A 27,121-nucleotide genomic window follows, 5' to 3' on the forward strand; every position below is an offset into this window, starting at 1 on the left:
ATATTAAGCTCTATTAAACCGCTTGTTGCGTCTGATAATCTCCAGCACTCCACAGCTGACAATGCTGACTCCCAAGATCAGAACCAGCATCATGTTGGAGTATTCGTAAAGACGAGGAACGTCTGCAGGCCATCCGCTGTACAGAGCGTAAGTAGCGGCCACCGATCCGAGGTTACCCAGACCAGAGACCAGGGCTGCAGACACAGCGGTTCCCACATCTCCGTAGACAGGAGTCATGATCTCCGAGGCCAGGGTCATTGTGATCGGAACAGTAGGGCCAAGACCAAATCCGGCAATCAAAAGACCAGCGTATCTGTTCCAGAACCCGTGAGCGTATGTGGTGACCACCATTCCGATGATGATGATGACTGTGCTTCCGCAGAAAAAGACAGAACGCAGTTTCTTGAACTTGTCAGCGAACGGAGTCACCAGCAGAATCCCACCAAGGTCAAACAGCCAAATCGGAGCGTACAGCAGAGAAACGTCAATTCCAGAGAGGTTCGGGTTCAAAGCACTAATCAGCGTAGTTCCAAACACAGACAGACCGAAACCGGTACCAACAACACCGAAATACATGAGGATCAACGGCCACACACGGATGTCCAGAATGATGGTGATCACGTCTTTCCAGCCCCAGTTGATCTTGGTGTATCTGTGACGCATGTCCTGTTCATGAGCCGAACGGTCCCGTTCGTTGAGCGGCTGAGGAGACGTGAAGAACTTGGCAATGGAAGCCGGGAGGAACGATCTGGATGGCTGGGCCAAGTGCTGTGGCCGGTCTGGCAGCCACCAGATTAGCAGCAATCCAACAAACACAGTGATGGAACCGTAGACGATGAACAGCCATCTCCATCCCTCCAGACCGCGGGTCATGTCCATTTTCTGGAAACCAGCAGCAACCAAACCGGCAGCAGAGGCACTCAACTGCGCAGCAGTGAAGTAGTAGCCGATTCTGCGAGCAGTACGGTGCTCTGGGTACCACAGGGAAATGTAGTAGGACATTCCAGGCCAAACTCCGGCAGAACAGACTCCTGAGAAGAATCTGATGGCCACAAGACCACTGTTAGTTTTCAGAGCCGCATAACATGCGTAAACAACTCCGACACTCACAATAATTCTGCTGAGCCAGATCTGCGGCGACAGTTTGGTCATAATCAGGTTCATTGGCAGGTCAAAGATGATAAATCCAACGAACTCCAACGCAGAAGCCGTCGAGGTGTCATGGGAAGTAAGCTTGAGAGTTTCCTTCAGCGAATGTCCTTGCTGGAAATTCATAGTAAGCGTGTTACCATAAGCAGAGGTACCAAAAGAACTCAGAAAGTATAGACACCATAGAGCAGGAATGATCCGGAGATCCAACTTCCAGTAAACACGGTCAAGTTTGACATCTTCCACTTGGAAGACCTCTTGGGATTCTTCTGACTTCACGGCTGATTCAACGTCCATTTAGTTTGTGCATGCTATCTGTCTCTGGGGTTTATATATGAGGCTAAAATTTTGTGCAGGTCAAACTTTTTCGTGCATATTGAATCATCGGAGTCACCAGCACAGCCGTGTTGTTGGTCCAACCGGAGCGGTATAAAATAAACGGGTTGCCGATCCAGGGGGTTCTGTGATTGATCATACAATAGAGACATAATAGATCTCTCGAATCGAGCCAACATGACGGTCTGTATCCTGCCTGTCTGGTGATGAGTAGCTGCAAGTGAGTCATGGGAGCGGAAATCCAACAGCTTTTGACCGCTCAAAGTGGTCATCTGATGTTTAATGACTCTATAATTGGCTATACAGTGAGTCTTGTGCGATAAACTGGTCGTCTTGGTGTCTTGTACCAGTTCCCTGTGATTGCCATATTTCGCCGGTAAGAAAACCCGTACACTAGAAAAATCATCGAAAATAAACTTTTCACCAACGCTAACTCTCAATGTGGAACCGAGTCGTTGTCAGACACCAGTCCACCGCAGTGACCGGATCGCTGCTCAAACAAACACAACAGACCGGTCCTGTTTCCAGACTCAGCAAGGTCTTCCCGCAAATCGAGCAGGTCAACGCCGAAAACTTGTACACAAAACCTTTCCGTGACTTTTACCACATCTCCCGAACTAGCAAGGGAAACCTTCCTGTGTACAAAACCATCAAGAGCCAGGCCGTCAATACAGAGGTGCGAAAGGTTCAGGGTAACCTCCCAAAGCTCAGAGAAGACGTGCAGAAATTGTTCCCAAACAAACCTAAAGACCACTTTATCTGCAAAATGCAAAGCATGACCCTCTACATCAAGGGAGACGTCTCCAAGGAACTGAAGAAGTATTTGGAACCTTACTTCTAGTGTATATAGTCCTTTAACCAGAACCATCGGATTAAAATCGTATTACGTAAGCTCGTACCCTGACAAGTGCGAGAGAAACGAAGGGGAACAAACAACATCTTGTACATTTATTCTTGTCACGGAAACGCTGTGGGGTTTGAGCATTAATTGGCGTTATAGAGCAAACGAGATTGGAAGAGACCGCAATGGCATCTGTCAAGTCTCTGGATCCGTTATCGCCGACCGCTGTTGAACAGCTGGGAGAGAGAAACAGACAAATAGAGGCTTCTGACGAAGAACACAAGAGCTACGATGCCCATCGGGAGGTGAGCCCGCAGAAGTATTCCGGCAAGGAGAATGGCAGAGAGGACAGTCCTTTGCCTTCGCCTGACGAGGTTCCAAGTACACCTGAAATTCCGACGGACGCAAGGTTGAATTCATTACAAGCCTCGAGGAAATCTGGAAGGCTTTCGATTTTTCCGTTCATAGGAACTCACGCCGAACAGAACGGAGGACTGAACTCGCCAGAAGAGAAGGAGCCTTTCCAAAGGAAACTGTTGAAAGGTTTGAAACGGGTCACTACTCGTGGAGAATCTGGAAGACCACCCAGTGGTGTTCCCCATGAGCAAATTGACCTTTCGCACGAGCTTCAAATGAAAAGTGATTTGAAGACCAAGTGGCTCATTGATGCAAACATCTCAGGATTCCCAGTCGCTTTGATCATTTCTACACACTTCACCTCTGACGAACATGGAACAAAACGTGTGCCTATCCTTCTTCAAATGCTTAGTCTGGTTCTCAGCGATGTCACTAGCAACCCACATACGAAAAAAAGAAGGTTCAAGATCAGCTTGGACTACGCAATGGGGAATAAAAATCTCCGGTGGTCTTTGGAGAAGAGTTCTAGAGACCTTGCTATTTTGCACAATAAATTGAGACTTATGCTTTTACAAGAAAACGTTCTACAAAAAGGTCACAAGGAATTCGAACTCCCCAAATTCCCCAAATACAAAAACCAAGCACCATACTCGAAAATTATCCAAGGAGCCCATAGGCTAGAGACAAACGCATCTTCATTATTATCTGCTTCGCACCACCAAGATGAAACCGGAATGACTCCGTACAGTCTGTCGAGCTCTTCAAGCTCAAACGATGAAGTTGATATCAACAGTTTGCATTCGGGTCGTTCCAGTTTAAGATTGCATCGCTTCTTCAAGCGCAAAAATACCGATATACTTACAAACGAGCATTTCAGAGAGGCAATGCAAGAGTACCTCAACAACCTGATTCGCACACTGAATCTCAGATTCCAAGCTAATAAACTGTTTCAGTTCTTCGAAATATCTCCCATCGGAATGCTCCTTTCTTACGAAACAGGCCGGAAACGGAAGGAAGGTTATCTGTTAATCAAAACCACTGCAAAAGCACAAGGATGGAGAGTGGGCCATTTGAAGGCCAGAGAATTGAAGGCCATGGTGGAGCGTCACATTGGCAAATGGTTCATTGTTGGGCACAGCTACATCATGTATGTTGCTGATATAAATTCAACAACTCCATTGGATGTGTTTATGGTTGACTCCAGTTTCAAATTCACACTATCCGGATTTGGTGACACTCCAATTACTCTTCAAAACCTGCCAGACTTTGTGAAGCAGCAACAGCAAAGGGATGATGATGACGATGATGATGACGATGACGATGGGCTTCTTGAAGATTCGTCGCCTGTGAGCAAGTCGTATCTATCGTTGACCTTGGAGAACTCCGAGAGAAAGCTGAGTGTGGTTGGAAAGTCTGCAAATCAGATGAAGAAATGGTGTTTGGCTATTCACGAAATGGCTAAGGAAACAATCTGGTCAAGACCACACCGATTCAAGAGTTTTGCTCCAGTCAGAGATAATGTCTTTGCCAAATGGTTTGTGGATGCTAGAGACTATATGTGGGCAGTCTCTTCCGCTATTGAAATGGCAAAAGATGTCGTGTACATACACGATTGGTGGCTATCTCCCGAATTGTACTTGCGTCGTCCCGCAAATGGAAACCAAGAATGGAGACTCGATAGATTACTGAAACGCAAGGCTGAACAAGGAATCAAGATCTTTGTGATTGTCTATAGAAACGTCGCCAATACCGTTCAGACCGACTCGTTATGGACCAAGCATTCGTTATTGGACTTACACCCGAACGTGTATGTGCTGAGATCACCAAATCAGCTGATGCAAAATGTCTATTTCTGGGCGCACCATGAGAAACTGGTTATCATTGATCACACTGTTTGTTTTGTTGGAGGAATTGATCTTTGTTACGGAAGATACGATACTCCAGACCATTCCATTATTGACGATGCTCCTTACGCGTTTGATTCGCAGGTTCCCTCAAATCCGATTGGCGGAGGTAATGCTTTTAACTATCAAATCTTCCCTGGAAAAGATTACTCCAATCCAAGAGAGCGCGATTTCAGTGATCTGAACCAACCACTAGAAGATATCATTAACAGACAGACAACTCCACGTATGCCTTGGCATGATGTCCACATGCTCACATGTGGCCACATAGCAAGAGATTTGTCCAGACACTTTGTTCAGCGTTGGAACTATCTGCTTCGTCAAAAACGGCCATCTCGACTGACACCATTGCTTGTTCCGCCAAGAGATTTCACCGATAAAGAGGTTGAAGATTTGGGACTAAAAGGAACATGTGAGGTGCAAGTGTTGCGGTCGTCATGTTTCTGGTCTTTGGGATTGCAGGAACCCGAGCAAAGTATTCAAAATGCATACTTGAGATTGATTGAAACGAGCGAACATTTTATTCATATCGAGAACCAGTTTTTTGTTAGCAGTCACGAGCATGATGGCGTGATTGTTAAGAATCAGATTGGTGATGCTTTAGTTGAAAGAATCACCAGAGCACACGCTAATAAGGAAACCTGGAAGGCTGTGATTGTGATTCCACTGATGCCTGGATTCAAGAGTCAGGTGGATAGCAAGGAGGGATCCTCGATCAGAGTTATCATGCAATGCCAGTACATGTCGATTTCTATGGGCGAGACTTCGATCTTTGCAAGACTTAGAAGAGCAGGCATTCGTCCAGAAGAGTACATTCAGTTCTTTTCTTTGCGCAAATGGGGATACATTGGTAAAAACAAGATGCTCACCACAGAACAGCTCTACATCCATGCCAAGACGATGATTGTTGATGACAGAATTGCCATTATCGGTTCGGCAAACATCAACGAGAGATCTATGAGAGGCACAAGAGACTCCGAGATCTGCACCATTATTCGCGACAAGGAAATGGTGGACACGTTTATGGATGGAAAGCCTTATAAAGCTGCCAAGTTTGCACACACGCTAAGAATGCGACTGATGAGAGAGCATTTAGGAGTTGATGTTGATTTGTACGAGCTTGTTGAGCGTCGCTTTGCGCAGATAGAGAAATTTGCTGCCTCGCTTGAAGGATCACACGCTGCCACCACGAAAACTGGTGACGTAGTGTTATCAGCCATGGTTGAGCTTGGAGCTCGTTACGTTTTGAATATTCCATCTGGAACGCCGCGGTTCAAGTCTATCCTGACTGCTCCACGGTCTGCCAGAGAGGAACTCACGAAGAAGATGACTTCTTCGTTCACCAGGGAGGAAGACGATGCGCTTACAGACGATCTGGATCGGATTCCGTTCGTGCACTCGTTCAACTACCGTGCCGGAGAGGAGAACATTGGTATTCGGGAAAAGAAAGCGTTCTCTACAGACTCCCGTGTCACGGACAAAACCCATAGGAATGAGGTGAACGGGTTTGGTCCCGACCATTTGCAATCTCCTGTCCACATCAACTCGCAGGCAAGAAACACTCAGCTATTGAAAGACTGGGCTAACTATAGTTCCTCTGACACACAACAGTTACTTCCATGCATGGAGGATGTTCTTGACTTTCTAAGTGACGATGACAAGAATATTCCTATTGATGTTCTCAACCATGAGAGATGGGACATGCTCAAGAGACTGCACTACTTGCAAAAACTGGTCAATAAGGGTAAGCACGAGTCTGAAATGGTTTCTTCGTCTCCGAAGGAGGAGAGCGGGAACTTCTCGTCAGGAACCGAGAACGTCATTTCTCCTGATGAGACCGAGCTCAAATCTCCGCGGTTCCCGACCTCTTCTCTTTCAGATGCAGACATCGAGGACTTCAGCACCAACGCTCTACCGCAGGTTTCGCAGACGTTTGTCGACCCATACTCGTTCGAGGACCCGCTGGATATCGACTTCTACGAGGGGCTGTTTCTGCCACAGGCGTTGCGGAACACGTTGATTTACCAGATGGTTTTCCACGTCCAGCCGGACGACGCCGTGCAGACATGGAGCGACTACAAGATGTTCCAGGAGCTGAAGGACGCGTTCATGGTGCACCAGAAGACCACACGTGGCGGGCTAAGCACTGCAGATGCGTACAACAGCGTCACGGAGGACTCTTCTGAGAAGGGCGGTGTGGACTTCCACGACGACAGCATTGTTGCGAACGGAACGCTGGAGGTTTCCGCGGGGGAGCAGCCGCCGTCGAGCGCCGAGACCGCGGAGGCGCGTGCGGAGGTGATCAGAAACGCGATGAGGCGGTCCAAAATAGCACAGTACGAGCGGTACACGCGTCCTGGCGGGTCGCATGCGTACAACGGGGCCAAAGCGTCGACACTGATGGGATTGCCGGGGATCTACGACTACGAGACGTCCGAGAAGCTGCTTAAACTGATCACGGGCAACCTGGTGATTTTCCCGACGCGCTGGCTCAAGAAAGAGGTAGAGTCGTCCAACTGGTTCTACACCGCGGACAAACTGCCTCCGGTGCAAATTTATAACTGACATAATCGCAAGAAATATTGCTGTTTTCGTATGCCTGATTGGGCCGCGCACTACTGATAAGGCTGGGGCGCGCCATTTTGGGGTGCCGTATCAGTGAAGCTTTATAATTATGGACGGTGCAGTGGACAACGCTCGCGGCGGAGAGAAGCGAGGGCGGCAGTACCAGGTGCCGAAGCGGTACGAGTTCCAGAAGAACATTCCGCACAGTCGCGACTCCTCGGCGCAGACGTCTGTGTTCAAGCCCAATTTCACCGTCAACAAACTGCGCAGAGACGAGTCGACGAACTCGTTCAGTTTGCAAGCCAAGCGCACGCATTCGCCACATCTGCTGCCCAAGACCGACCCGTTGACAGAGTACAAGCGACACAGTCTGTCGCTGGCGTCGGGCGGCGGGTCTGGCACGAAGAGCCATATTCTCAATGCATACAACGACACCAAGGTGTTTGAGACGGTGGCTCCGATGCGCAGCTCGTCGTCGAATTACGTTTTCGATCAGAAGCCTGTGCAGGAGGGCTCGTATCCGGGACAGCTGCCGGAGCCGCGCAACAAGAGCATTCTGATCAGCCGGCCAGAGAGCGGCGAGGCGCCTGCGTTCAGCTCGTCGATCTCCAAGATCAACTACTACCAAAGCGAGGCGGACCTGCCGCGCTTCATGGACCAGGCGAAACGCCACAGTGCGCGGGCCGTGGTGGACGCGTCTCCAGGAACGCTCCCGCGTCTCACGCCAGGCTCCACCGACAACACCACGCGGCCCATTTTGGCGTCGGCCGCGTCGCACTCCGACGACACAGACACAGACATCCCCGCGGTGGAGGCCAGCAACCCGTACCTGGACACGCTGGACGGGCCCGCGGTAAAACACTCGCCGTCCACGACGCAGCAAACGATAGCGATGCGCACACAGCAAAGACAGCTCGCGATGAAGGACCTAATGCTGCACACACACACGGCCGGCAGCGCGTGGTTCGAGCTCGCGGCCGCCGACCGGCCCCAGCTGGACGAGTCTGTGGAGTCGATCGACGCGGGCCAGCAGCAGAACGTTTGGGCGAACGTGAGCGTGGAGGAGCGCAACCGGTACGAGCAGATCTCGAACGATCTGCGAAAGCTGGCCCTGTACAACAAGAAGCCGATGATGGACAGCATCGGGCGGTACCTGGACCACCGGAACCGTAATAGCCAGCTGGTCAACACCAAGACACGAGCACGCACCCTGGCCAAGCACGAGGACGGGGCGTGTGTCGACAGCAAGGGCCTGTTCAAGCACGGAATGGGCCGCGAGTTGGCGGAAGAGATTTGGAATTCAGCAAATAGCAACTATAGATTCTCCAATACATAGTGGTCATCTTCTCCGGACTGAGACATGTTAGAAAGATCGGGCAAACGCTAAGCTTTCTTACCTTTCTTGGACGAGCGCACAAGCACGCTGCCGATAAACGCACCGACAAGCGTCACACCGATCGACAGAAGCAGCACCGGCCCCTTGATGGCGTACTCCCGAGGCAGAAACAAGCTCTGTATAGCGTTGTCTGGCTCCAAGAATGGCAAAACAAACGTCCACACAGTGTAGTACACAAAGATCAGCGTGGCTGCAAGAAGCATCAGAAACCCAACTGGCTTATCAAAAGACTGTAAAGTTAGCACGGCACAAACAAGTCAACTTACCATTTCGATCTCAGTGTTTAGTTTTTTTTTTGGTGCACACTTTTATTTACCATGCTCGGTGTCAGGCGGGGAAGCCATCCGTAATTATGTCGCTGTAGCACAGCTGGGTGTCGTACACAAACGACGTGGTTGGGTCCAGCGGAATTATCGAAACTGACTCCCACGTATACTTGTTGACCTCAACCACATCGACTCGCTCAGCACCCGTTTTGGTGTAGGTCCGGCCTATCACCAGCTCGTTCCCGGTTCCTGGAATCGGCAACCTGTGTTTCGTCACACTGGCCTCCATATGCTCAACAATTGCAAATTTGCTAGGGAACTGGCTTAGTTCCACCTCAATAAACTCCAAACAGCGAACGTACACCGCAGAGCCGTGCTGGTACCTATTTTTGATTTTGGCGTAGCAGCTAGTCCCATTCACCTTGAACTCGACCCCGCGAATTACAGCAATGGTATAGTTGACAATATGCAAGTCGTCAAGGCTCAGAATGTTGTCTTTGAAGGACGACCGGAACGTCTCTCGAAGAGCGCGAACTGCCATGATTCGTTTCTGGATTCTTTTTTGCAGGATTTGGTGACCAGCCAGTTTGCGGTTACACTTCCATTTGGCAGGAGCTTTCCATTTGGTTTCAGAATCACAGTCGTACTCGTACTCCTTGAACCACAAGCAGTCGTGCACGCTCTTCATGGTCAGCCTTGTTCCAACGGAGTTTGTAGTTTTAGCTTTGTAGTTGCGAATCCACGGCAAAGCAAGGTCTTTTGCAAAACAGTGCGTGTCTGCAATATCGTAGCCGCACTTCATCATATCACAAGCACTTAGTAACATATGGCAGGGAACGGAATTCATTTTCTTCAACTCTGGGAGCTTGGAACTCAGTGTCTTCATGCGTTCTAAGAACTGCTGGATAAACCATTTCATCTGATCCAGCCGCTCGACACTAAGATCTTCTGCAGAAAATAGCTCGCAGTATCCATTAAGCTCAACAAGGAGTTTAGCCACTTCGAAGTCTGCTCCTTTCTTGCCGGTTCTCAAATAGGTGCAGAAAAAGATACCGAAAAAGAGCTTGTGCCCAATCCGCCAATTTGACGCTTTCACCTGGGCTGGGTTGCTTTTCTTCAGCAGCGACTGCGCTGTGAGTGGGAGAACAGAAGGTAGGTGTGCAACTATGGCTTTTTTAAAGAAAGTCAGCTGCTCTGCTAACTCAGACTTGTCTTTGGCAAAGAAGGTTTGATGTATCCCTTTGGCGAACACTGTCTCAAAAAGCAGGGCGGTGAGATCAGCAGGAAAAGATCTTGGGACCTCCACATTTGCAAGTTCTGCGAATGCAGTGACACCATTGTGAATGTCCCATTTTGATGTATCTGGCCCTTTTAGGGCACTGATCATCGACGCGGTGGTGGCGAAATCACCGCCAATGACCGATTGGACCGTGCATTTGCAAATTTCTGTACGCGACTCAGACACTTTGACCGCGATCCCGTTGTCGTGTAGATCGGTAAGATCCTCAATCAAGGGTGCTAAAAAGTACTGCAGCTTATTTTTTGATGCTGCAGCAGGATAAGCAATGCAGACGTGCACGGATTGTTCCTGTGCACGAAGATCTCTGGAGAAATTATTAATGGCGACGGACACCACATCGAAGTTGATCTGGTTGATTGTAAAGTTCTGCTCAACCATGATCGACAAATCCAAATGGTATCTGTTAGGTTTGTGCATATTTGACAGTTCGATCTGCGCTCTCGAGTAAGGATTGGCCATTATAGATCCGATAAGCGGTCTTATCGAATTGTAGGTTAGGTAGCAATGGAGATCTCTTGGAGTACCGCAATCGGGACATTTGGTTAGATACAGATGCTCCTTTGTAAAAGCAACACACCTTTTGGGGCAAATTGCAAATTTCGAAAAAGAGGTGTGATCCTGATTCCAATTTTTTTGCACGGTTGCACAAATAGCCCGAACCTCTATATGGTTGAGCCCTGACTTGGAATTGACTGTTGAGTAGAGCTGGTCGAAGTTCTCGTACGACAGCAGACCGGTCTGTGTGTAGAAGAAGAGCTCCCGTCTGACCAGATCGGTGAGATCACTCTTCTCTACCACACTAGAGACGGATTCTGTGATGTGAGTGTAGTCGGAGCTAAGTGAGACATCGAAGTTGCTGCCCGTGCTGCTGGGCCGGGAATCCTGCTCGTCGTCTAACTGGACGTTGAAATCTGTGTCGTACTCCAATAACGTGACATCATCTGATTCGTGTTGCGATTGACTGATTTTCACGTTTTCTTGTAGAAAAAGGGTAGATTGGGGGTTGTGATCCTTGATATCCTTGTTTGGGGCTTTTTTGCACCCTAAAGTGTTTAGATTGATCTGACTGAGAACTGGCAAAGACATTATGATAGATCAATTTTCTAAGGCTAAACCACAACTATATACCGTTTCTCCCACAAAGACACGCTCGATAATACGCTGCCTAAACTCTGAAACATTCTGAAACAAATAAAAGGGGCAAAGAAGGATCTAAAGATTAGTATGGTGCGCCACACCGATGGTAGCCAAATAAAAAAATATTTTGTTCGATGTGGCGCAAGCAGAAAAGGCGGTTCCGGTCCGACCTGGAAGCGTAGGATTTTTTACTGGCCAATCATCTGAACTAACTTTGCTTTCTAATCACTTTCAAAGTTTGTTCAATTGAGTTTGAAAATTGCAATGTCTTTCATCAGAACCCCCGTCAGATCCGCTTTGAATGCCTCCAGAAACTCTGGTGTGGCCAAGATGTCCATTGGTGCCGTTAGAACCAAAGTCAGCCTTCCAGACCTGAAATGGGACTTTGGTGATCTGGAGCCATTCATTTCTGGTCAGATCAACGAATTGCACTACACCAAGCACCACCAGACCTACGTCAACGGTTTCAACACCGCCATTGAGCAACATGCCGAGGCCCAAGCTGCCGGTGACGTCAAGAAGGCTGTTGAATTGCAGCAACACATCAAATTCCATGGTGGCGGATATTTGAACCACAACCTCTTCTGGGCCAACCTTGCACCAGCCAAGCAGGGTGGTGGTGAGCTGCCTGCCGAGAACACCGGTTTCCACAAGAAAGTTGTTGAGCAGTACGGTTCTTTCGACAAGTTGATTGCTCTCACCAACACCAAGCTCGCTGGAATCCAAGGTTCTGGCTGGGCTTTCATTGTCAAGAACGCCGAGAACGGTGCCATTGAGGTTATCCAGACCTACAACCAGGACACTGCCACCGGCCAGTTCAAGCCTTTGGTTGCTATTGACGCTTGGGAGCACGCATACTATTTGCAATACAAGAACGTCAAGGCCGACTACTTCAAGGCCATCTGGAACGTCATCAACTGGGCTGAGGCCTCTAAGAGATTTGACGCTGCTTGATTAAGGAATGTTTTTTAATATATTCAGTTTATCTTATTAAAGCACTGCTCCAAAGCCAAAAGTGACTTTGATCGAGGTGATGTAGTAGTTTTCGAAGTTGTCGCGCACCAATTCTTCGTCTCCAATAGGAACGCCCTTGAAACTCACAGCCATTTGTGTTTCCGACTGGCCCTGGTTGAACTTGAGCTCCAGCTCGGTGTAATGGCCTTCTTTCCAATCTCTAAGTCTCCAGAGCATTTTAATTCTCTTATTTTCCTCAAGTTCGAGAATCTTACCCTGGATGTTGCCTCCAAACAGCTGGAACTCGCTGCCGACCTTAGGCTCAATCAGCGGTGGCGACCGTGTCCATGCAGCTACACGCTCTGGAACCAGAAGCGTCAGGTACAGCTGCTCGGCAGAGGTGTTGAAACTGGTGGAGAAGTCCAGACTAGTGGTGTTGTATTTGGGAACCGAGCTCGAGGAGACCTTTGTTGCTGGTTTGGGCTCCGACGAGGTCGACTTGTTGAACACCGTCTTCTCCTTGACAACAGTCTTGGTCAATGATTTCTCCTGGTTAGCAGCTGTGAAGGTGGAGTTGACCTGCGATTTGTCAAGTTGGATATCCGAAGCATTCTCTCTCAGCAAGTCTGACGAGAACTCAGAGAGCACTGTTCTGAGCTCGCCAACGAGTTTCGATCTGATCAGCGCCCGAACGGTCTCCTCATCGCTTGATCCAGTAGGTTTATCGAAAGCAATGTCGAACTGGAAGTCCTCAATTTCTGTGTCATATGCCAGCTCAGGAATGCTCAGAACACCCTTGGTGCCCTCCTTGTTGTCGCTGGAGAATCCAAGTTGCACCTGGAGATCGAAAATAGAGAAAATCTTGCCCTTTCTTTGGCAAACTTCAACGTCTCCCTCGAGTTTCTTCAAAGAGGTCACAGAAACCGTCGGCTCAGAACCGACAGAAACGCCCACCAGACGCTTCTTACACCACTGCGTGGCCCATTCGATACAGTTCTTGTCGACCCAGTGCCAGTTGTTAGGATTCTGAATAGCCATAGTTAAAGAAAAATCCAGAAAGTGCACAGCCGGTCTGATTTATTTATAAAAACATGGCACAGCCAGAAAGTTACATCAAAGGTAGCAGCAAAGAAACTAAATCAATTACTTGCAATATCGGAATGTCATGAGTATCTACTCGTAGTCCAGACCAAGGTTGACGTGCACAGCCTTGTGAGTAGTGTAAAGCTCCAATGCATAGGTACCGAGCTCTCTTCCAATACCACTCATCTTGACACCACCAAATGGAACGTGGATGTCAGAGTCACCGTTGGAGTTGATGAACACCATACCGGCCTGCAGCTTGGAAGCAACCTTGTGGGCCTTGGTGATGTTGTTGGAAAACAAAGCAGCAGCAAGACCGTAGGTGGTGTTGTTGGCTCTCTTGATAACCTCAGCAGTGGTTTTGAACTTGGCAATTGCAACAACAGGACCAAAGATCTCTTCACGGGAAATGGTCATGTCGTCGGTACAGTCACCAAACACAAATGGACTGGCAAAGTATCCCGGACCGTCGTGGAACTTTCCGGTCAAAAGTTTGGCACCTTCCTTCTGTCCGATCTCAACGTACTTCTTAACCTTCTCGTACTGAAGAGAAGAAACGAGTGGACCAATGGTGCAACCTTTCTCGAATGGACCAGCCACCTTGGCGTTTTCCTCGGTGAACTTGACAAACTCCTCCACGAACTTGTCGTAGATGGACTCCTCCACGTAAAATCTAGAAGTGGAGGTACAAACTTCACCCTTGTTGTAGAAGATACCACTGTATCCCCATTCGACAGCTTTCTTCAAGTCGCTGTCGGCAAAGACAATGAACGGAGACTTACCACCACATTCCAAAGTGACGTTCTTCAAGTTGGATTTGGCAGCAGCCTCCATGATTCTTTGACCAGTGGCAGTGGATCCGGTGAAGGCAACCTTGTTGATGTCTGGGTGGGAGGCAAGGGTAGCACCGGCGTCCTTACCGTAACCAGAAACAATGTTGACCACACCTTTTGGGAGACCAGCCTCCAAAATGACCTTACCGAAATAAATAGCAGACAATGGGGTAATCTCAGACGACTTGAGCACCACCGTGTTACCGGTGGCCAGAGCAGGTCCGAGCTTCCATGCCATCATCATGAATGGGAAGTTCCATGGAATGATAGATGCAACAGCACCCAATGGGACAGGGTCGGTGAAGCACATCTTATCTTTACCGAGAACTTCAGCACCGATATACTGGCCGTGGATCTTGTCAGCAAAGCCAGCGTAGTACTTGAACACTTCGTAGGCCTCCACAATGTCTCCCGCAAGACATTCTTCTTCGTAAGGCTTTCCGTTGTCCCAAGACTCCAGGGAGGCAATCAACTCGACATCTCTTTTGATAATCTCGTAGATCTTGTAGAGGTAGTCGCCTCTTTGAGAACCAGTGAGGCCAGACCAAGACTCGTCCTCAAAAGCGTCAACAGCAGCCTGGACGGCCAAATTGACCTCCTTTTCGCCCGCCGCATAAACAGAGGCGATGGTTTTCCCTGTGGCCGGGTCAATCGAATCAATAGTGGTGTCTGTCTTGACCCATTCGTTGTTGATGAACAACCCCAAAGGTTGTTCGATGGTCTTGTTGTTAGGAGTGGTAAGTTTGGCAAAGAGAGACATTAGAAACTAAATTGGGGGTCAACAAGTAGGGGTGTCCCTGGGTTTTTATAGTCCGCAAATTTTTGCCTTATCTAATACGTCATTATTATCTTAGCGGTAAAGAGGAAATCCCGGAGGACAAAATAAATGACAGATCGATTGGTTACTAATTAATAAAAAACGTTGTCAGACTCGAAAAAAGTAACGTCAAACTCATTTCGATCCTAGATCTATCCTTTTTAGCGAAACAATGCTACTATTTACAGATTTGTAATTTTGCGAGCCCCAATACCACCTGCAGGAATTTTTTCACTAATTTCGGTCTGCCTTCGGTTGGTGGCTTGGGATCCGAAATTTGTAAATCAAAGCAATAAATTTTTGTTTATGCGTTTCACTCTGTTCTTCTTGTTGGCCGTGGCCAACGCCTGGTCTCCAACAGACTCGTATGCCCCGGGAGAGGTCAAGTGCCCTTCGTACTTGAATGAATCTGATTACAACACAGACACCAGACACGGTCTTATTCGTGCTGCTACCAGTTTGAGCGACGACGAAGCAGATTGGATCGAGGAACGTGACAACATCACAAACACCAACCTTCGGTGGTTCTTGAAGCTCGCCAACCTCACAGACTTTGATACTGACGACTTCCTCGACACTTTGAGTGAGGAGAGTAAAACAAACTCCTCTATTCTCAGCACCCCACGTATAGGCTTAGCTTTTAGCGGCGGTGGCTATAGAGCAATGTTGGGTGCTGCAGGTCAGATCGCCGGTTTGGATAACAGAACCGACGGCTGCTACGACCATGGTGTGCCTATTCTCTCTTCTGTTTCGTACATCGCCGGTCTGTCTGGTGGTTCTTGGTTCCTTTCCTCGTTGGCTTTCAACAACTGGACCTCGGTCCAGGACATTCTGGACCAGAACGGCCAGGACAATGCGATTTGGGACCTTGAGGATTCCATTCTCTCCAGCGGCGGACTGTTCCACACCCTTGGGTACTGGAGTTCCATCAGTGACGACATTGAAGCCAAGAAAGATGCCGGTTATGACATCACTCTTACGGATCCGTGGGGAAGAGCTCTGTCTCACCAGTTTTTCCCTAATCTGTCCGATTACGGCGCATCCATGACGTTCTCGTCAATTAGAGAGTTCCCGGTGTTCGAGAATCACGAAATGCCGTTCCCTATTGTCGTTACCGACGGAAGAACTCCGGGCACGGAAATCATCTCCGAGAACTCCACTGTTTTCGAGATCAATCCTTTCGAGATGGGTTCCTGGGACCCAACTCTGTACTCGTTCACCGACCTCGAGTATATCGGTACCAACGTCAGCAACGGTAAGCCCGTCAACGATACCTGTATTGGAGGCTTTGACAACACCGGATTCGTGTTCGGAACCTCATCGTCTCTTTTCAACGAAGTTCTGCTCGAACTTAACGGCAGCGACACGTCCAGCTTCCTTTCCTCTTTGCTCGAGGACTTCTTGCAGGGCGTTGGCTTTGACGACAACGATATCGCCGATTATAAGCCAAATCCATTCTACGGGTCTGAGTTTGCTTCTTCCAAAGACATTGTCACTTCTGAGTCGCTTGACCTCGTGGACGGTGGTGAGGACTACCAGAACATCCCATTGCACCCATTGATCCAGCCAGAAAGACAGATCGATATCGTCTTTGCGTATGATAACTCATACGACACAGACACTTACTGGCCTAACGGAACCTCCTTAGTGTACACTTACGAGCGTCAATTTTCTAGCATGGCAAACCATACTGCATTCCCATACGTTCCAGACCAAACTACGTTTTTGACCAAGAACCTGACATCCAAGCCAACTTTCTTTGGATGCTACTCGTCCAACTTGACTTCACTTATGGACGAGGTGGGATCCGACCACGTTCCTCCGCTTGTGGTCTATATTGCCAACAGACCGTACTCCTACTACACCAATACCTCCACTTACAAGATGTCCTACAGTAACGAGGAAAAGCTCGGCTTTTTCCAGAACGGATTCGAAGTTTCCACCAGAAACAACCTCACTGCCGACGACGAATACCGGGCGTGTATTGGATGCGCCATCTTGCAGAGATCCAGAGAAAGACTCGGTCTCGAGATGGGCGACCAGTGCCAGAGGTGTTTTGACGAATATTGTTGGGACGGCACTCTAGATACCAACGAGAATGACATCGGTGTCAACTTCACCCAGAGCGGTCTCACTTCTGGCGATGAGCAGACGGAGGCCAAGAAGAGCGGAGCCGCCAAACTTGCTCAAGAAGGTCTTTTCTTGAAACTCGTGTTTGTGCTTTCACTCGTTTATCTCGTTACATTTTAAGCAACGTTTCTTACCTAAGCCAAGAAATGTTTTATCTGAAAAACTGTAAATTAAATTTTAGCATGTCCAACATTATTAAAGTGTTCAACCCGCCAGCTCCGGCCGGCCAGGTCGAGCCGGTCGAGGACTGTTTACCGTGTCAAGTTCTGGGATCCGCAGCTGCTATTGGAGCGGGCGTTTTCTTCGGATCAGGCTACCTTTTCAAAGGCGATCCGGACTTCAAGAAAAACCCAGCCTGGTGGAGATCCAGCGTCAGAGGTCTGGGCGGAGCACTTTTCGCTCTGGGACTATACAGGGCTGGTCAGCACTGGCTCTGGGATAAGGACATCAGTTCCCAGCCCAACAGCGAGCTCAAGTGAATAGAAACGCCTTTCCACTCGAATTGCCCCCAACGATCCAGTTCTGCGTCGGATGGAAGCACGACACTGCTGGAACCGCTGTCATGGTCTCGTCGTCCAAATGAGCTAGCTGGTTTCCATTCCGATCGAAAATATCCATCGCCTTCTTCATGTTGGCAATGATGCACTTCTCGACCCCGTCCTGCGGATCGGCCTGCCATCTGGCCTTCAACACAGTCACCCACCGGCCCGACTGGCAGTTGTGCGCCATCTTGAAATTAGGCTCCATGTTCACAGGGATCTGGCCCTCCTCTGCCTCCTCGACGATCGGCTCAAACACGTGATCCGGAGCCAGCTTGGAGGTGTCTCCGAGCCGGAAAATATTTATTGTATTGTCATAGCCGTTGCAAACAATGTCTCCACTTTTGTTCCAGTCAGCAGTGCTGATACTCAGACGGCTTCTGTAGGAGCCCATGCAGTGCGGCGATTTTGCGTTCTCGCGCTCGGACCATGTTGATGCTGCCACTTTGCGGAGGTCCCAAACTTTCAAAGTCCGGTCCAACGAAGAGGTGGCAATCTGCTGGGTAAAGTTCGGGTTCACGCCAAACCCGCCGATCTTCTTGTCATGTAGTTGCAGAATGTTCATCTTGGAGCGGCTCTGCTGCTTTTCGCGCAGATCAAACGTGCCAAACTCACCCTCCATGGTGCTGAACGCAGCCACATTGGGGTCCAAAAAGTGCAGATCAGAGAAACTGGCAGCACCGCCATACTCGCTATCGAGATCCAGAACCGAGCTCGAGTTGTGTTTATCCAGGTCGAGCACGCGGATAGACCCATCGTACGAGCACGACACGATCTCCTTGGGTTTCTCGTTCCGAATGCGGATCCTGGGGATGTTGCTCCCGTGGTGTTTTAGGTGTGTGGTCTCGGGGCGCGAGTCTGTGTCGTCGTCCACGGACCAAATACCCATTTCACCTCCAGTGTCGCCACCAATTACGACCTTGCGCGTGGTGGACGGATGGAACGTGATGGAAGTCATCCGCGATGCGGTGAGTCGAAGCTCGCTCGCCGGAAGCTTATCGTACAGGCCCAGCGAGTCCATACTTTCTCTGGCGCTTTTCACATCCTTGGTAGCCTCTTTGGTTTTGATAGTATCGAAGAAATCGCCAAACGAGACCGATTGGCCCAATTTGAGCAACTTGTCGAGCACTTCTTTATTATCGTTTTCATCCGCAGAAATCACATCGGTCAGCTTAAAGTCGCCAGAAAGTCTGATTTTCTTCAACCGTTCGAGCTCCTCAGCCTTCTGTTTAGCCAGTTCAGCCTCCTCATTGGCCTTTCGCTCTTCCTCCGTGTTGGCCTGCACCCCAGCGAGCCGGTTCGATCTCCGTGTTGGAACAGGTGCTTCTTTTTTCACTTTTTTGGGTTTGGGGCCATTGCTATTTGATCTTTTCGTTTCTTCGGGCAATTCTTTCTTGAACTCCCGCGACAACGTCTCCAAGTTCAGCTTCTTGAAAAGCTCTTTGTTACGAGCAATATTCTGCTGTCTTTGCCTCTCGAACTCAGATAAAGCAACCATGGTGAAAAAAAAAGGCGTTAGGTGTAGGTAAAACGCGTAAAAAAATTATTTATTTTCATTTATTCTATGGCCCCTATCAGGAAGACTCCCAAACGGCCGTCGGCACTGACCCGGATCAAGAAACTCAAAGGACTTGATCGGCCTGTGTTCAATAAGAATGACGCAAAGAAGTCCAAGGCGGCCAAATCGAAAAAGACGGAGGAAAGATCGCTGGTTAAGGACTCCCAGACTTTGTTTAGCGATGAGGAGACCCCAGAACCAGAACAGCCACGGAAAAGAAAAGCTAGGGCTAAAAAATCACAGCCACTTGCACCAATAAGTGACGACAGCGAGCAGGACTCGGAAACCGAGCAGGAGGAGCCAAAGTCTAAACAGGAACTCAATACGTATACACAGCTGATCTCCAAGAAGGTGATCCGCAACAAGTGGTCCTCGCTGCAGCCCAATGTGAGCGCGTACATTGATGCTATATTGGAATTGTACGTTGAGCAGAGCATTGCGCAGATTACGTTCCGGAGCAACAGAGAGCGACTGGCGTTCAGAACGTTGGTGAAAGATAGCATAGTAAAGCCGTTGTCGAGGAAAATGCGAGTTGCGCGGCTTCCGGGCGGGCTGCGCGAACGTCTTTTGGATCAGGAGAGACTGGATGGAGAGAATGTGCGACTAGAGGCGAACCTAGGTGCCAATCTCCGACAATTGGAGGTTCTACGAGTGGAGGAGCAGAAAGAGCTCGCGTTCCTTAAAAACGAACAGCAGTATTATGAAGATTACCAGAAAGCTGTGCAGAAACAGGAATCGCTCATGGAGGCACAGGCAGAGACGTTTGTCGAGTCGTTTGGAGACCTCCAGATGCCAGAAAGCAGTGGCTACGAAGATTTGAATCTTGCCGATAACGATACACAAACGTACGACCCGGCAGCCGACCCCGATATCCAGAGATCGATGTCGGTGCTCAATAAACACCTCGACTCGATCTCCAACAACGTCGAACAGCTCGAGCCGTTGGTCGAAATACTCGACAGAGTCAACAGCATTCTCCAGCTAGTTGTTGGCTAATATCGCACAAACAGAGGCAGATCGTGCAACTCGACGCCGAGCTCCTCCACTTTAATATTTTCCGGGCCAAATTCGTACAGCTCCTCTAGGATGCTGTTCGACTCTTTGGCCCCGACCGATGCAGAGATCGTTCCCACAGTGATGTGGGGGTGTTTGTTCCCGACTCCCAGCTCGTCTATTATATTTTCGCCGTTGAGACTGATGCCGGTCACCTCCACCTCTATGCACATGACCTGCGAGTTCCAGCACACTCTCAACAACTTTATGTCCGCTTTGTACGATAGTAACATCTTTTCCGACGTCTTGTCGACGTTTTTGATCAGGTTGCAGTAGTTCTGGTAGATTTTTTTCACCGGCTCGTTCTTCTTGGTGGTTGCAATGTGGATTAGGGTCACGTGGAAACCATTCTGGACTCTTCCGTTAGCTTTCAGCTGCTGGTAGAATGGAATATGTTCCAGAGCAGGCAATCCGTCGAGAGACGACACCTCAATACCAAAATACTGCGGCTTCTCTTTCTTAGTCCTGACGATCTTATTCACTGTGGGTTTGTACACGCGTGCCTGTTCGAAGGCTATACGAGCCTTCTCGGGGGAAGGAGGTGGGATGGACAAGTCTGAGGCTATTTCGCGCAGTTTGTTGGCTATATGCACTGCATTGTCCAACGACGACTCCTGGCTCACCTTCAAGTCAATCACGTAGTCGAAATGAGAGTCTGGTGACTGCGAAACGTCCACGGGCTGGAACCGGCCTAGAAACCCTTTCATAATCATCTCTACTTTGTAAGTTCCATTATCCTCTACCTTGATGCTTTGGTGGTTGTTTCCGCGCTCCATGACTCGACTGGACGTGATCTTCCAGAGCTTGGGGTCGGACTTGTTGATTCCGCCGAGGAAGTTCAGACACACAAACTTAAGTTTCGACGACGGAATCAGCTTGTTAAGGTTAGCAAAGTACTCAAACGTCTGTTGTCTCTCAATAAACTTGTGGTTGTTTCTGTCCAGAATAACAATTGGTTTCTCCACCAGCACTTCCAAACACTTAGCCACCTGTTTGTCTTTGATTGGAGACGGGATATCGTCGCTCTGGACCACGCCGATTAGGTCTGGATACATGTTTGACAAAGTGAGAGACGTTGTTGTCTTTCCACAGCCAATCGTGGCAACGGTGACAAGAACGTACTTGCAGGGTTCCGCGCCGTACTCTGCTGCCTTCAAATCTTCATCTAGTTTCTCCAAAGAGGCCTCCTCCTCTATGATCTGCTTACCGGTTTTTTGCTTGTGGTTGATGTACATTTTGCGCAGTTTGATGATTCCCCGGTCGCGGAGATAGTCTTCCTTCAATTCTGGAGACTCCTCGAAAAGCGGAATCACAAACCGCAGATAGTCCATGCAAATGAGCTTGTGGTTGCGAAAACTAACATTTTCCAGTCCTTTGGTCAAATATTGCTTGGTCACCTCGCGCAGCTGTCGGTACAGCAAGTACGGCTCGTCAAACTTGTATTTGAAGAAGAAGTCGTCGCCGTCCCGTTTGCAACGCACAACAAATCCTTCGATCTCCTCTCCATTGTAAATCCCCGTCTCGGCAACCTTGTCGAGGAACTCAAACGTTTCTGTAATGGAAGACAGTTCAATAGACTCAATAGTTTTAAAGCCAAACTTTTCAGCCAACTGTGCAACCTGCTCCATCGAGCATGTACGGAATTTGCAAGTGTTGAAGTTTAGTCCGTGCAAGTAGAGCCCGGCACGCTCGTTCGAATACTCGAGAATGTGCTCCTCAAACGAGTCGTCGCAGTACTCGGCAACAGCAGTGAGTTTCAAACGGTACAATAACATGGCCAGCTCTGTTGGCTCGTGTCCAGCGGCACGCAGCTGTCTTTCCAGCGCTTCCTGAGCTGCCAAAGCGTGGTTGCGACTCAAGTCAGATCTTGCACCGGTCGAATGTTTCGAACAAACAACCAATGTTCCGTCCGCCAAACCAGAAACGAAAACTATGCATCCGTTTGCTTTGACAGTTAAAGTGCACGGACCAGTAATCGTTTCTCTTAATGCCTTTCTCGACACCCAGCCGAGCTCGTCAACATTATAGAACTTGTCGTAGCCCCTGCAAACGATCCTGTCTGCAGTCGTGAAAAGCCCTCGAGCATAGATGGGTAATTGCACTTTATTCGAGGAATAGTCCCATTCGTTGAACTTCCAGCTGGAGATCTCGATATCCGTGCCGTTGACTTTGTTGGTGAACTTCTTTACGGCACCGCGCTTGGCTCCGCTCCGTGAAAGCTCCTCGAGATGCTCGATCAGCAGCTTCGACTTGACCTGCTCGCCTTCTCCTACAGATCCAACATCAGTATCGAAAATATTCATTAAAAAATAAATTTATGAAGCCGCAAATGGTTTTATATCTGTCATTCCCTTGACTCCCTTTTGCAACAGTTCGTACGTCATGAGCGTCACAGACGAACTGCACGACACCTTCACCAGTCGCGGCATCCATCCGCTCCAGAGTTTGCGGGCTCCTTCCTGCATAAAAGTCTTCACTATCAGAGTCATGATATCTCTGTAGATCGGCTTGTAGTTTTTGGTCTGCATCCGGGTCTTGACCACATCGATCGGCTGTGTTATGGCCACCACGGCACACGAAGACGCCACACCCATCCCCATGAGCTCCAGATCGGTGATCGAGTCCCTTGTTGGGTCAATGAACTGCTGCAAAAAGTTGTACGTGGAAAACCAAACCATGCTGTTCATCACCTGTCTGAAAATTGTGATTAGCGACCCGCGTTTGAACCCAGAAAGTCCCGCTGTCTCGTAGATCTCCTTGACCGCCCTCAAGAACGTCGTGGATGGGTTCGCCCGGTAATATTCTATGTATTTCTGTCTTGGGTTGACTAGCTTGCTTTCTCCGGGCCGCTTGGTGAGCCGATGCTTTTCTGTTTTGTCGGCCTGGGCAGAGGGATAGTAGTTCGGAATCGGAAGCTTGTACCCATGGGTCTCCATTGAGTTCTCGATCATACGGGTTTTAATGTTCTCAAACGGGATAACCACCAACGTCTCGAGAAACCCAGTCATTAGTCCAGCAACCACCACCTGCGGAGCTGTTGTTTTCCCGCCGTAAGTGCCCATAGTCTCCGAGAGCTGATTGAATATGAGAAACCTTGAGGACGCCTTCAAGGCATTGCCGCCAGCCAGTCCGCCGCAACCAACAAATAGCGACCTCAAGTTGTGAGTCGGTATATCGTACTTGATACTGGTGAGAGCCTTGTTGGTAATCTGCGTGGTTGTCTTGAGATACTCAAATGGGTACGTCAGCACGGTCTGCACAACAGCAGCCCCAGAACCAGCAATCATTGCCGACAACAGGTCGGTGTTGTCTTGTAGAGGAGGACTACTATCCATTGGGCAGAGAAAAATAATTCAAGTAAATTATTTCATTCATGTCTTACATCATAACGGCTATTGCAGCCAAGGAGCTGCCGAGCGACATCCAAACGACGATCGAGTCCCATCTGATTGGGCAGGAGGTGAAGTTTGTGAAAAGTTCTGTTTTGGCTGCCGGCAAGGCGGTGGATTTCTTCGTGGACGTTGAAAACGCTGACAACGTCTCGAAAAAGATCAAACTGATCAACATCCCGCAGGTGGACTTGGCGTTCCAGAAAGACAGCGACGCACGGAAAAACAAGAAACTCGCTGTGTTCGACATGGACTCGACGCTGATCTACCAGGAGGTGATTGAGCTGATTGCAGCACAGGCTGGAGTCGAGGACGAGGTTGCACGGATCACCAATCTGGCCATGAACGGCGAGATCGACTTCCAGGAGTCGTTCCGTCGTCGCGTGAACCTTCTCAAGGGTATACCGTCCGCAGACCTGTGGGCCAAGCTCAAACCGCAGCTAAACCTCACAAACGGCACCAAACAGCTCTGTGCTACACTCAAGAAAAACGGTTGTGTTTTGGCAGTGTGCTCGGGCGGCTTTTTGCCGCTCGCTGAGCACGTGAAGGAGCTTCTGGGACTCGACTACGCGTTCGCCAACCAACTCAAGACCCAGGTTGTGGACGGAACAGAGGTGCTCAGCGGAGAACCAGCCGGAGAAATTGTCGATGGTAACAAGAAGAAGGCTGTGCTGCTGGAGCTGGCAGCCAAGCACGGGGTGAGTCTGGCCAATTCGGTTGCTGTTGGTGACGGGGCGAACGATCTGTTGATGATGGGTGCTGCTGGTCTAGGGTTGGCGTGGAATGCCAAGCCCAAGGTCCAGCTGGAGGCAGACTGTAGGCTCAACACGGACTCGCTGGCAGATGCGCTATATATCTTTGGCTACACCGACAAGGAGCTAGAATAATAGACTAATAATTAGAGTATAATAACACCTTTAACCACCCCGAGCACAGCGTTGAAAAGAAGAACCTGGTCGCCGTTCTTCACGCTCGACTTGGGGATGTGGCCTTCCACAATTTGCTCGGTTTCGAGCAAGTACGCGCGGGTGACTCCACGCAGGCAGCCGGACGAAAGAACCGGCGTGGTCCACTTGGTGGTGACTTCATTGGTGAGTGGATTTTTCGCTGGCTGAAGAAAAGCAATGTTGCAGATAGAGGTCTCTGTGATTTGGTCCGCGTGGTTGAACAGCACAACTTCGACATTTTGCGACCCTTCAGGGATCTTTCTTTTCCTGGCAGCGTCGTAATGCGGACGGTTGGTGGACTTGAACGAGGTGAACGGCGAAATCATCGTTGGCTCGGAGTCCATGTACACCGTCCAAGTCACTGGAGCATCCAATGACAAGTTCAACGGGACGGAGATTGGGATCGCCTGGACCTCTGTGTTTCCGGTTTTGTCAATCAACACTCTCAGCTTGTAAGTTTGATTCTTTGGCTTGTCCTGGAGAGCTTCGGAGAGTCTTGATAACAGACCCGCCTCGGTAACCTTTGGGCTGGGGATCTTGAAGTAGTCAATCGACCGGTTCAGTCTCTCAACATGGTATTTAAACAGAAAGAATAGCGACTTGTCCAGAGGAGTATGAGTCAGAGCCTCACCTAACGGCAGCTTCCCGGAGTACAACAGAGGATCGTATCTAACAGTGCTGAGAACCTGGAACTCTTTATTTTCGTGGCCCAGTGGGACTGCCAGCTGCTCCTTGACTATTTTTGCAGCAAGCTCTTCCACACTCATAGTGATATTCGGAAAATAACTGTGTGGCCGTACCCGCTAAGAGCTCCGAGTTTCAAACACGGCTGTGCGAGAAAATGAATAATTTCACAGCCAGGAAGTTGGTGTAACGAAAAACCTGTTCTGGCCAGAAGTATACTCTGATCACTGCCATGTCGTCCGAGAAACCAGCGTTGAAGCCCAAACCAAAGATCCCTCCGCCAATTAAGGCCAAAAAGCCGGATCTGACCGTTGTCACGGCGCCAGAGCCAGCAGACGAAGAGAATGTCGTGGCGTCTTGGAGAAACAGCCTGAAAAAGACGGAACCACAGCTTTCGCCCAAAACGGAGCACAAACCAGCACCTAAACCGACGGAACCTGTGCGGACCTCGTTTTCTGCTGTCGCGTCCAAGTTCCCTCCGCCTCCCGTCCATATCAACAGAAATAAATCACAGGCCTCCATCAAACTGGAACGTACACCTTCCACCACCCCTTCTCTGCCAGAAGGACAGCGTTCTTCCACGGTGTCGAGCAAGACGCCGTTGTCGTCGGACGATGAGGACGCTCCCCCACTGCCTTCGCGTCCGTCACGTGGGAACTCCGTTTCCTCGGTGGAAGAGGACGCTCCTCCGCTGCCAAAAAGACCAGGCATTTCTCCCCAGCACTCGGTTGTGCAGGAACTCAAGACGCGGGCCCCACCAAAGCCCCGCGTTCTGGAGAGATCTGACTCGCAAAAGTCTGCCACTCCCCCACCGCGTCCCGAGCGGAAAGGAACCCCGCCAGTGGTGAAGCCAAAACCTGCTCTCAAACCAAAACCTGTTCCCGAGTCCTTCACCAACACGCTCACCTCGAACTTGGAGACTTTGAAACTGCAGCAGCAGAGACCCAACCACTCTGCTCCACCAACTCCTCCAAAATCTAGATCGTCGGCGTTCAACTCGGGAACAGCCTCGCCTGCTTCCCCTGCTCCAAGATCCCGAAGCAAACCATCGGTTCCTCCACCCAGATCTGCTGCCAAATCCAACTGGCACCCGCCCGTGCTCAACTTAGAGCTCGATTCCGGCTGGTTTGCCAAAGACGACTTCGAGAACTACCTTCCTAAAGACCTGCAGAATTTGGACTATGCTACCTCTTACGGCTACAACTCCAAGGAAAATTTCAGGGTCCTGGTGTTCCGCAACAGAGACCTCTCCACAACCAAAATTAAGTTCACCTGGGACAAGGCTGGCGACCCCGCACAATCGGCCGACCACGAGACCAAGTTCGTGCCTCCGCCACAGGCGTCAAAGGCGCTTCTGGACGAAGGTGCTGCCGTATACGGAGAACACGTTGCTGGCTGGTCTGAGGCACAGAAGGGCAAGAAGGTTGGCGATGGCGAATGCTGGACATTGGCCCATGAGGCTCTCAAGCGTGGATGCGGCAAACACGCGTTCATTTCCTCGGGCCTGGTCCACGGAGCTCTCTTGGGAACCATAGTGGTGAACGACAAAAAGCCAAAGTTCCAGAAAGAACCAGTGTCAAGCAACATCCAGCGGGGTGACATCTTACAGTTCAAGGACTGCTGCATCCGGTATCCGAACAAAGCGCTGTTCTACGGGTCCCCTGACCACACGTCTGTGGTGACTCACGTGACGGGATCTGTGGAGCTTCCGAAAGTGGATGTTTTACACCAGAACGTGAACGGCGAGAAGGTGGTCATCCTGGAGACCTTAGAGCTCGACAAGCTTGTCGAGGGTGAGGTCAAGGTGTACCGGCCGGTGGCTGCGAGCTGGATTTCTGAGCTCACGCCGATGTGGTGATGCGGCTGTGCGGCGATATTTTTTC

At 49.7% G+C, this 27,121-nt stretch overlaps 18 protein-coding genes across 18 annotated transcripts; 11 read left to right on the top strand and 7 right to left on the bottom strand.

Annotated features, from left to right (window-relative positions):
* Positions 1–3: 3 nt before the first annotated feature.
* On the bottom strand, positions 4–1,446 carry OGAPHI_004984 (uncharacterized protein; the record flags this gene model as incomplete). The annotated part of the gene is made up of 1 exon (XM_046206120.1): positions 4–1,446. The coding sequence occupies one exon, from the start codon at positions 1,444–1,446 to the stop codon at positions 4–6; it is 1,443 nt and encodes a 480-aa protein (XP_046059919.1).
* Positions 62–798, top strand: OGAPHI_004985 (uncharacterized protein; the record flags this gene model as incomplete). The annotated part of the gene is made up of 2 exons (XM_046206121.1): positions 62–105; positions 201–798. The coding sequence occupies 2 exons, from the start codon at positions 62–64 to the stop codon at positions 796–798; spliced, it is 642 nt and encodes a 213-aa protein (XP_046059920.1).
* Positions 1,447–1,924: 478 nt separating the features above from the next.
* On the top strand, positions 1,925–2,326 carry OGAPHI_004986 (uncharacterized protein; the record flags this gene model as incomplete). Its single annotated transcript, XM_046206122.1, has 1 exon — positions 1,925–2,326. One exon carries the CDS (start codon positions 1,925–1,927, stop codon positions 2,324–2,326), a length of 402 nt encoding a protein of 133 aa, XP_046059921.1.
* Positions 2,327–2,511: 185 nt separating this feature from the next.
* On the top strand, positions 2,512–7,152 carry OGAPHI_004987 (uncharacterized protein; the record flags this gene model as incomplete). The annotated part of the gene is made up of 1 exon (XM_046206123.1): positions 2,512–7,152. One exon carries the CDS (start codon positions 2,512–2,514, stop codon positions 7,150–7,152), a length of 4,641 nt encoding a protein of 1,546 aa, XP_046059922.1.
* Positions 7,153–7,261: 109 nt separating this feature from the next.
* OGAPHI_004988 (uncharacterized protein) lies at positions 7,262–8,488 on the top strand (the record flags this gene model as incomplete). Its single annotated transcript, XM_046206125.1, has 1 exon — positions 7,262–8,488. The coding sequence occupies one exon, from the start codon at positions 7,262–7,264 to the stop codon at positions 8,486–8,488; it is 1,227 nt and encodes a 408-aa protein (XP_046059923.1).
* Positions 8,489–8,875: 387 nt separating this feature from the next.
* On the bottom strand, positions 8,876–11,200 carry OGAPHI_004989 (uncharacterized protein; the record flags this gene model as incomplete). The annotated part of the gene is made up of 1 exon (XM_046206126.1): positions 8,876–11,200. One exon carries the CDS (start codon positions 11,198–11,200, stop codon positions 8,876–8,878), a length of 2,325 nt encoding a protein of 774 aa, XP_046059924.1.
* Positions 11,201–11,482: 282 nt separating this feature from the next.
* OGAPHI_004990 (uncharacterized protein) lies at positions 11,483–12,153 on the bottom strand (the record flags this gene model as incomplete). The annotated part of the gene is made up of 2 exons (XM_046206127.1): positions 11,483–12,074; positions 12,143–12,153. 2 exons carry the CDS (start codon positions 12,151–12,153, stop codon positions 11,483–11,485), a joined length of 603 nt encoding a protein of 200 aa, XP_046059925.1.
* OGAPHI_004991 (uncharacterized protein) lies at positions 11,516–12,205 on the top strand (the record flags this gene model as incomplete). Its single annotated transcript, XM_046206128.1, has 1 exon — positions 11,516–12,205. The coding sequence occupies one exon, from the start codon at positions 11,516–11,518 to the stop codon at positions 12,203–12,205; it is 690 nt and encodes a 229-aa protein (XP_046059926.1).
* Positions 12,206–12,241: 36 nt separating this feature from the next.
* Positions 12,242–14,881, bottom strand: OGAPHI_004992 (uncharacterized protein; the record flags this gene model as incomplete). Its single annotated transcript, XM_046206129.1, has 2 exons — positions 12,242–13,277; positions 13,383–14,881. 2 exons carry the CDS (start codon positions 14,879–14,881, stop codon positions 12,242–12,244), a joined length of 2,535 nt encoding a protein of 844 aa, XP_046059927.1.
* On the top strand, positions 12,486–13,235 carry OGAPHI_004993 (uncharacterized protein; the record flags this gene model as incomplete). Its single annotated transcript, XM_046206130.1, has 1 exon — positions 12,486–13,235. One exon carries the CDS (start codon positions 12,486–12,488, stop codon positions 13,233–13,235), a length of 750 nt encoding a protein of 249 aa, XP_046059928.1.
* On the top strand, positions 13,297–17,547 carry OGAPHI_004994 (uncharacterized protein; the record flags this gene model as incomplete). The annotated part of the gene is made up of 4 exons (XM_046206131.1): positions 13,297–13,324; positions 13,389–14,858; positions 15,300–17,155; positions 17,299–17,547. 4 exons carry the CDS (start codon positions 13,297–13,299, stop codon positions 17,545–17,547), a joined length of 3,603 nt encoding a protein of 1,200 aa, XP_046059929.1.
* OGAPHI_004995 (uncharacterized protein) lies at positions 15,173–16,428 on the bottom strand (the record flags this gene model as incomplete). The annotated part of the gene is made up of 4 exons (XM_046206132.1): positions 15,173–15,570; positions 15,646–15,961; positions 16,054–16,327; positions 16,400–16,428. 4 exons carry the CDS (start codon positions 16,426–16,428, stop codon positions 15,173–15,175), a joined length of 1,017 nt encoding a protein of 338 aa, XP_046059930.1.
* Positions 17,540–19,105, bottom strand: OGAPHI_004996 (uncharacterized protein; the record flags this gene model as incomplete). Its single annotated transcript, XM_046206133.1, has 1 exon — positions 17,540–19,105. The coding sequence occupies one exon, from the start codon at positions 19,103–19,105 to the stop codon at positions 17,540–17,542; it is 1,566 nt and encodes a 521-aa protein (XP_046059931.1).
* OGAPHI_004997 (uncharacterized protein) lies at positions 18,000–19,136 on the top strand (the record flags this gene model as incomplete). Its single annotated transcript, XM_046206134.1, has 1 exon — positions 18,000–19,136. One exon carries the CDS (start codon positions 18,000–18,002, stop codon positions 19,134–19,136), a length of 1,137 nt encoding a protein of 378 aa, XP_046059932.1.
* Positions 19,137–19,171: 35 nt separating this feature from the next.
* Positions 19,172–20,161, top strand: OGAPHI_004998 (uncharacterized protein; the record flags this gene model as incomplete). Its single annotated transcript, XM_046206138.1, has 1 exon — positions 19,172–20,161. The coding sequence occupies one exon, from the start codon at positions 19,172–19,174 to the stop codon at positions 20,159–20,161; it is 990 nt and encodes a 329-aa protein (XP_046059933.1).
* On the bottom strand, positions 20,158–26,840 carry OGAPHI_004999 (uncharacterized protein; the record flags this gene model as incomplete). The annotated part of the gene is made up of 6 exons (XM_046206139.1): positions 20,158–22,426; positions 22,598–23,545; positions 24,177–24,469; positions 24,560–25,357; positions 25,458–26,337; positions 26,440–26,840. 6 exons carry the CDS (start codon positions 26,838–26,840, stop codon positions 20,158–20,160), a joined length of 5,589 nt encoding a protein of 1,862 aa, XP_046059934.1.
* Positions 23,592–24,494, top strand: OGAPHI_005000 (uncharacterized protein; the record flags this gene model as incomplete). Its single annotated transcript, XM_046206140.1, has 1 exon — positions 23,592–24,494. One exon carries the CDS (start codon positions 23,592–23,594, stop codon positions 24,492–24,494), a length of 903 nt encoding a protein of 300 aa, XP_046059935.1.
* Positions 25,471–27,096, top strand: OGAPHI_005001 (uncharacterized protein; the record flags this gene model as incomplete). The annotated part of the gene is made up of 1 exon (XM_046206141.1): positions 25,471–27,096. One exon carries the CDS (start codon positions 25,471–25,473, stop codon positions 27,094–27,096), a length of 1,626 nt encoding a protein of 541 aa, XP_046059936.1.
* Positions 27,097–27,121: the final 25 nt, after the last annotated feature.

This window comes from Ogataea philodendri (genome assembly GCF_020536065.1).
Source record: "Ogataea philodendri strain CBS6075 chromosome Unknown scaffold6, whole genome shotgun sequence".
Taxonomy (NCBI): domain Eukaryota; kingdom Fungi; phylum Ascomycota; class Pichiomycetes; order Pichiales; family Pichiaceae; genus Ogataea; species Ogataea philodendri.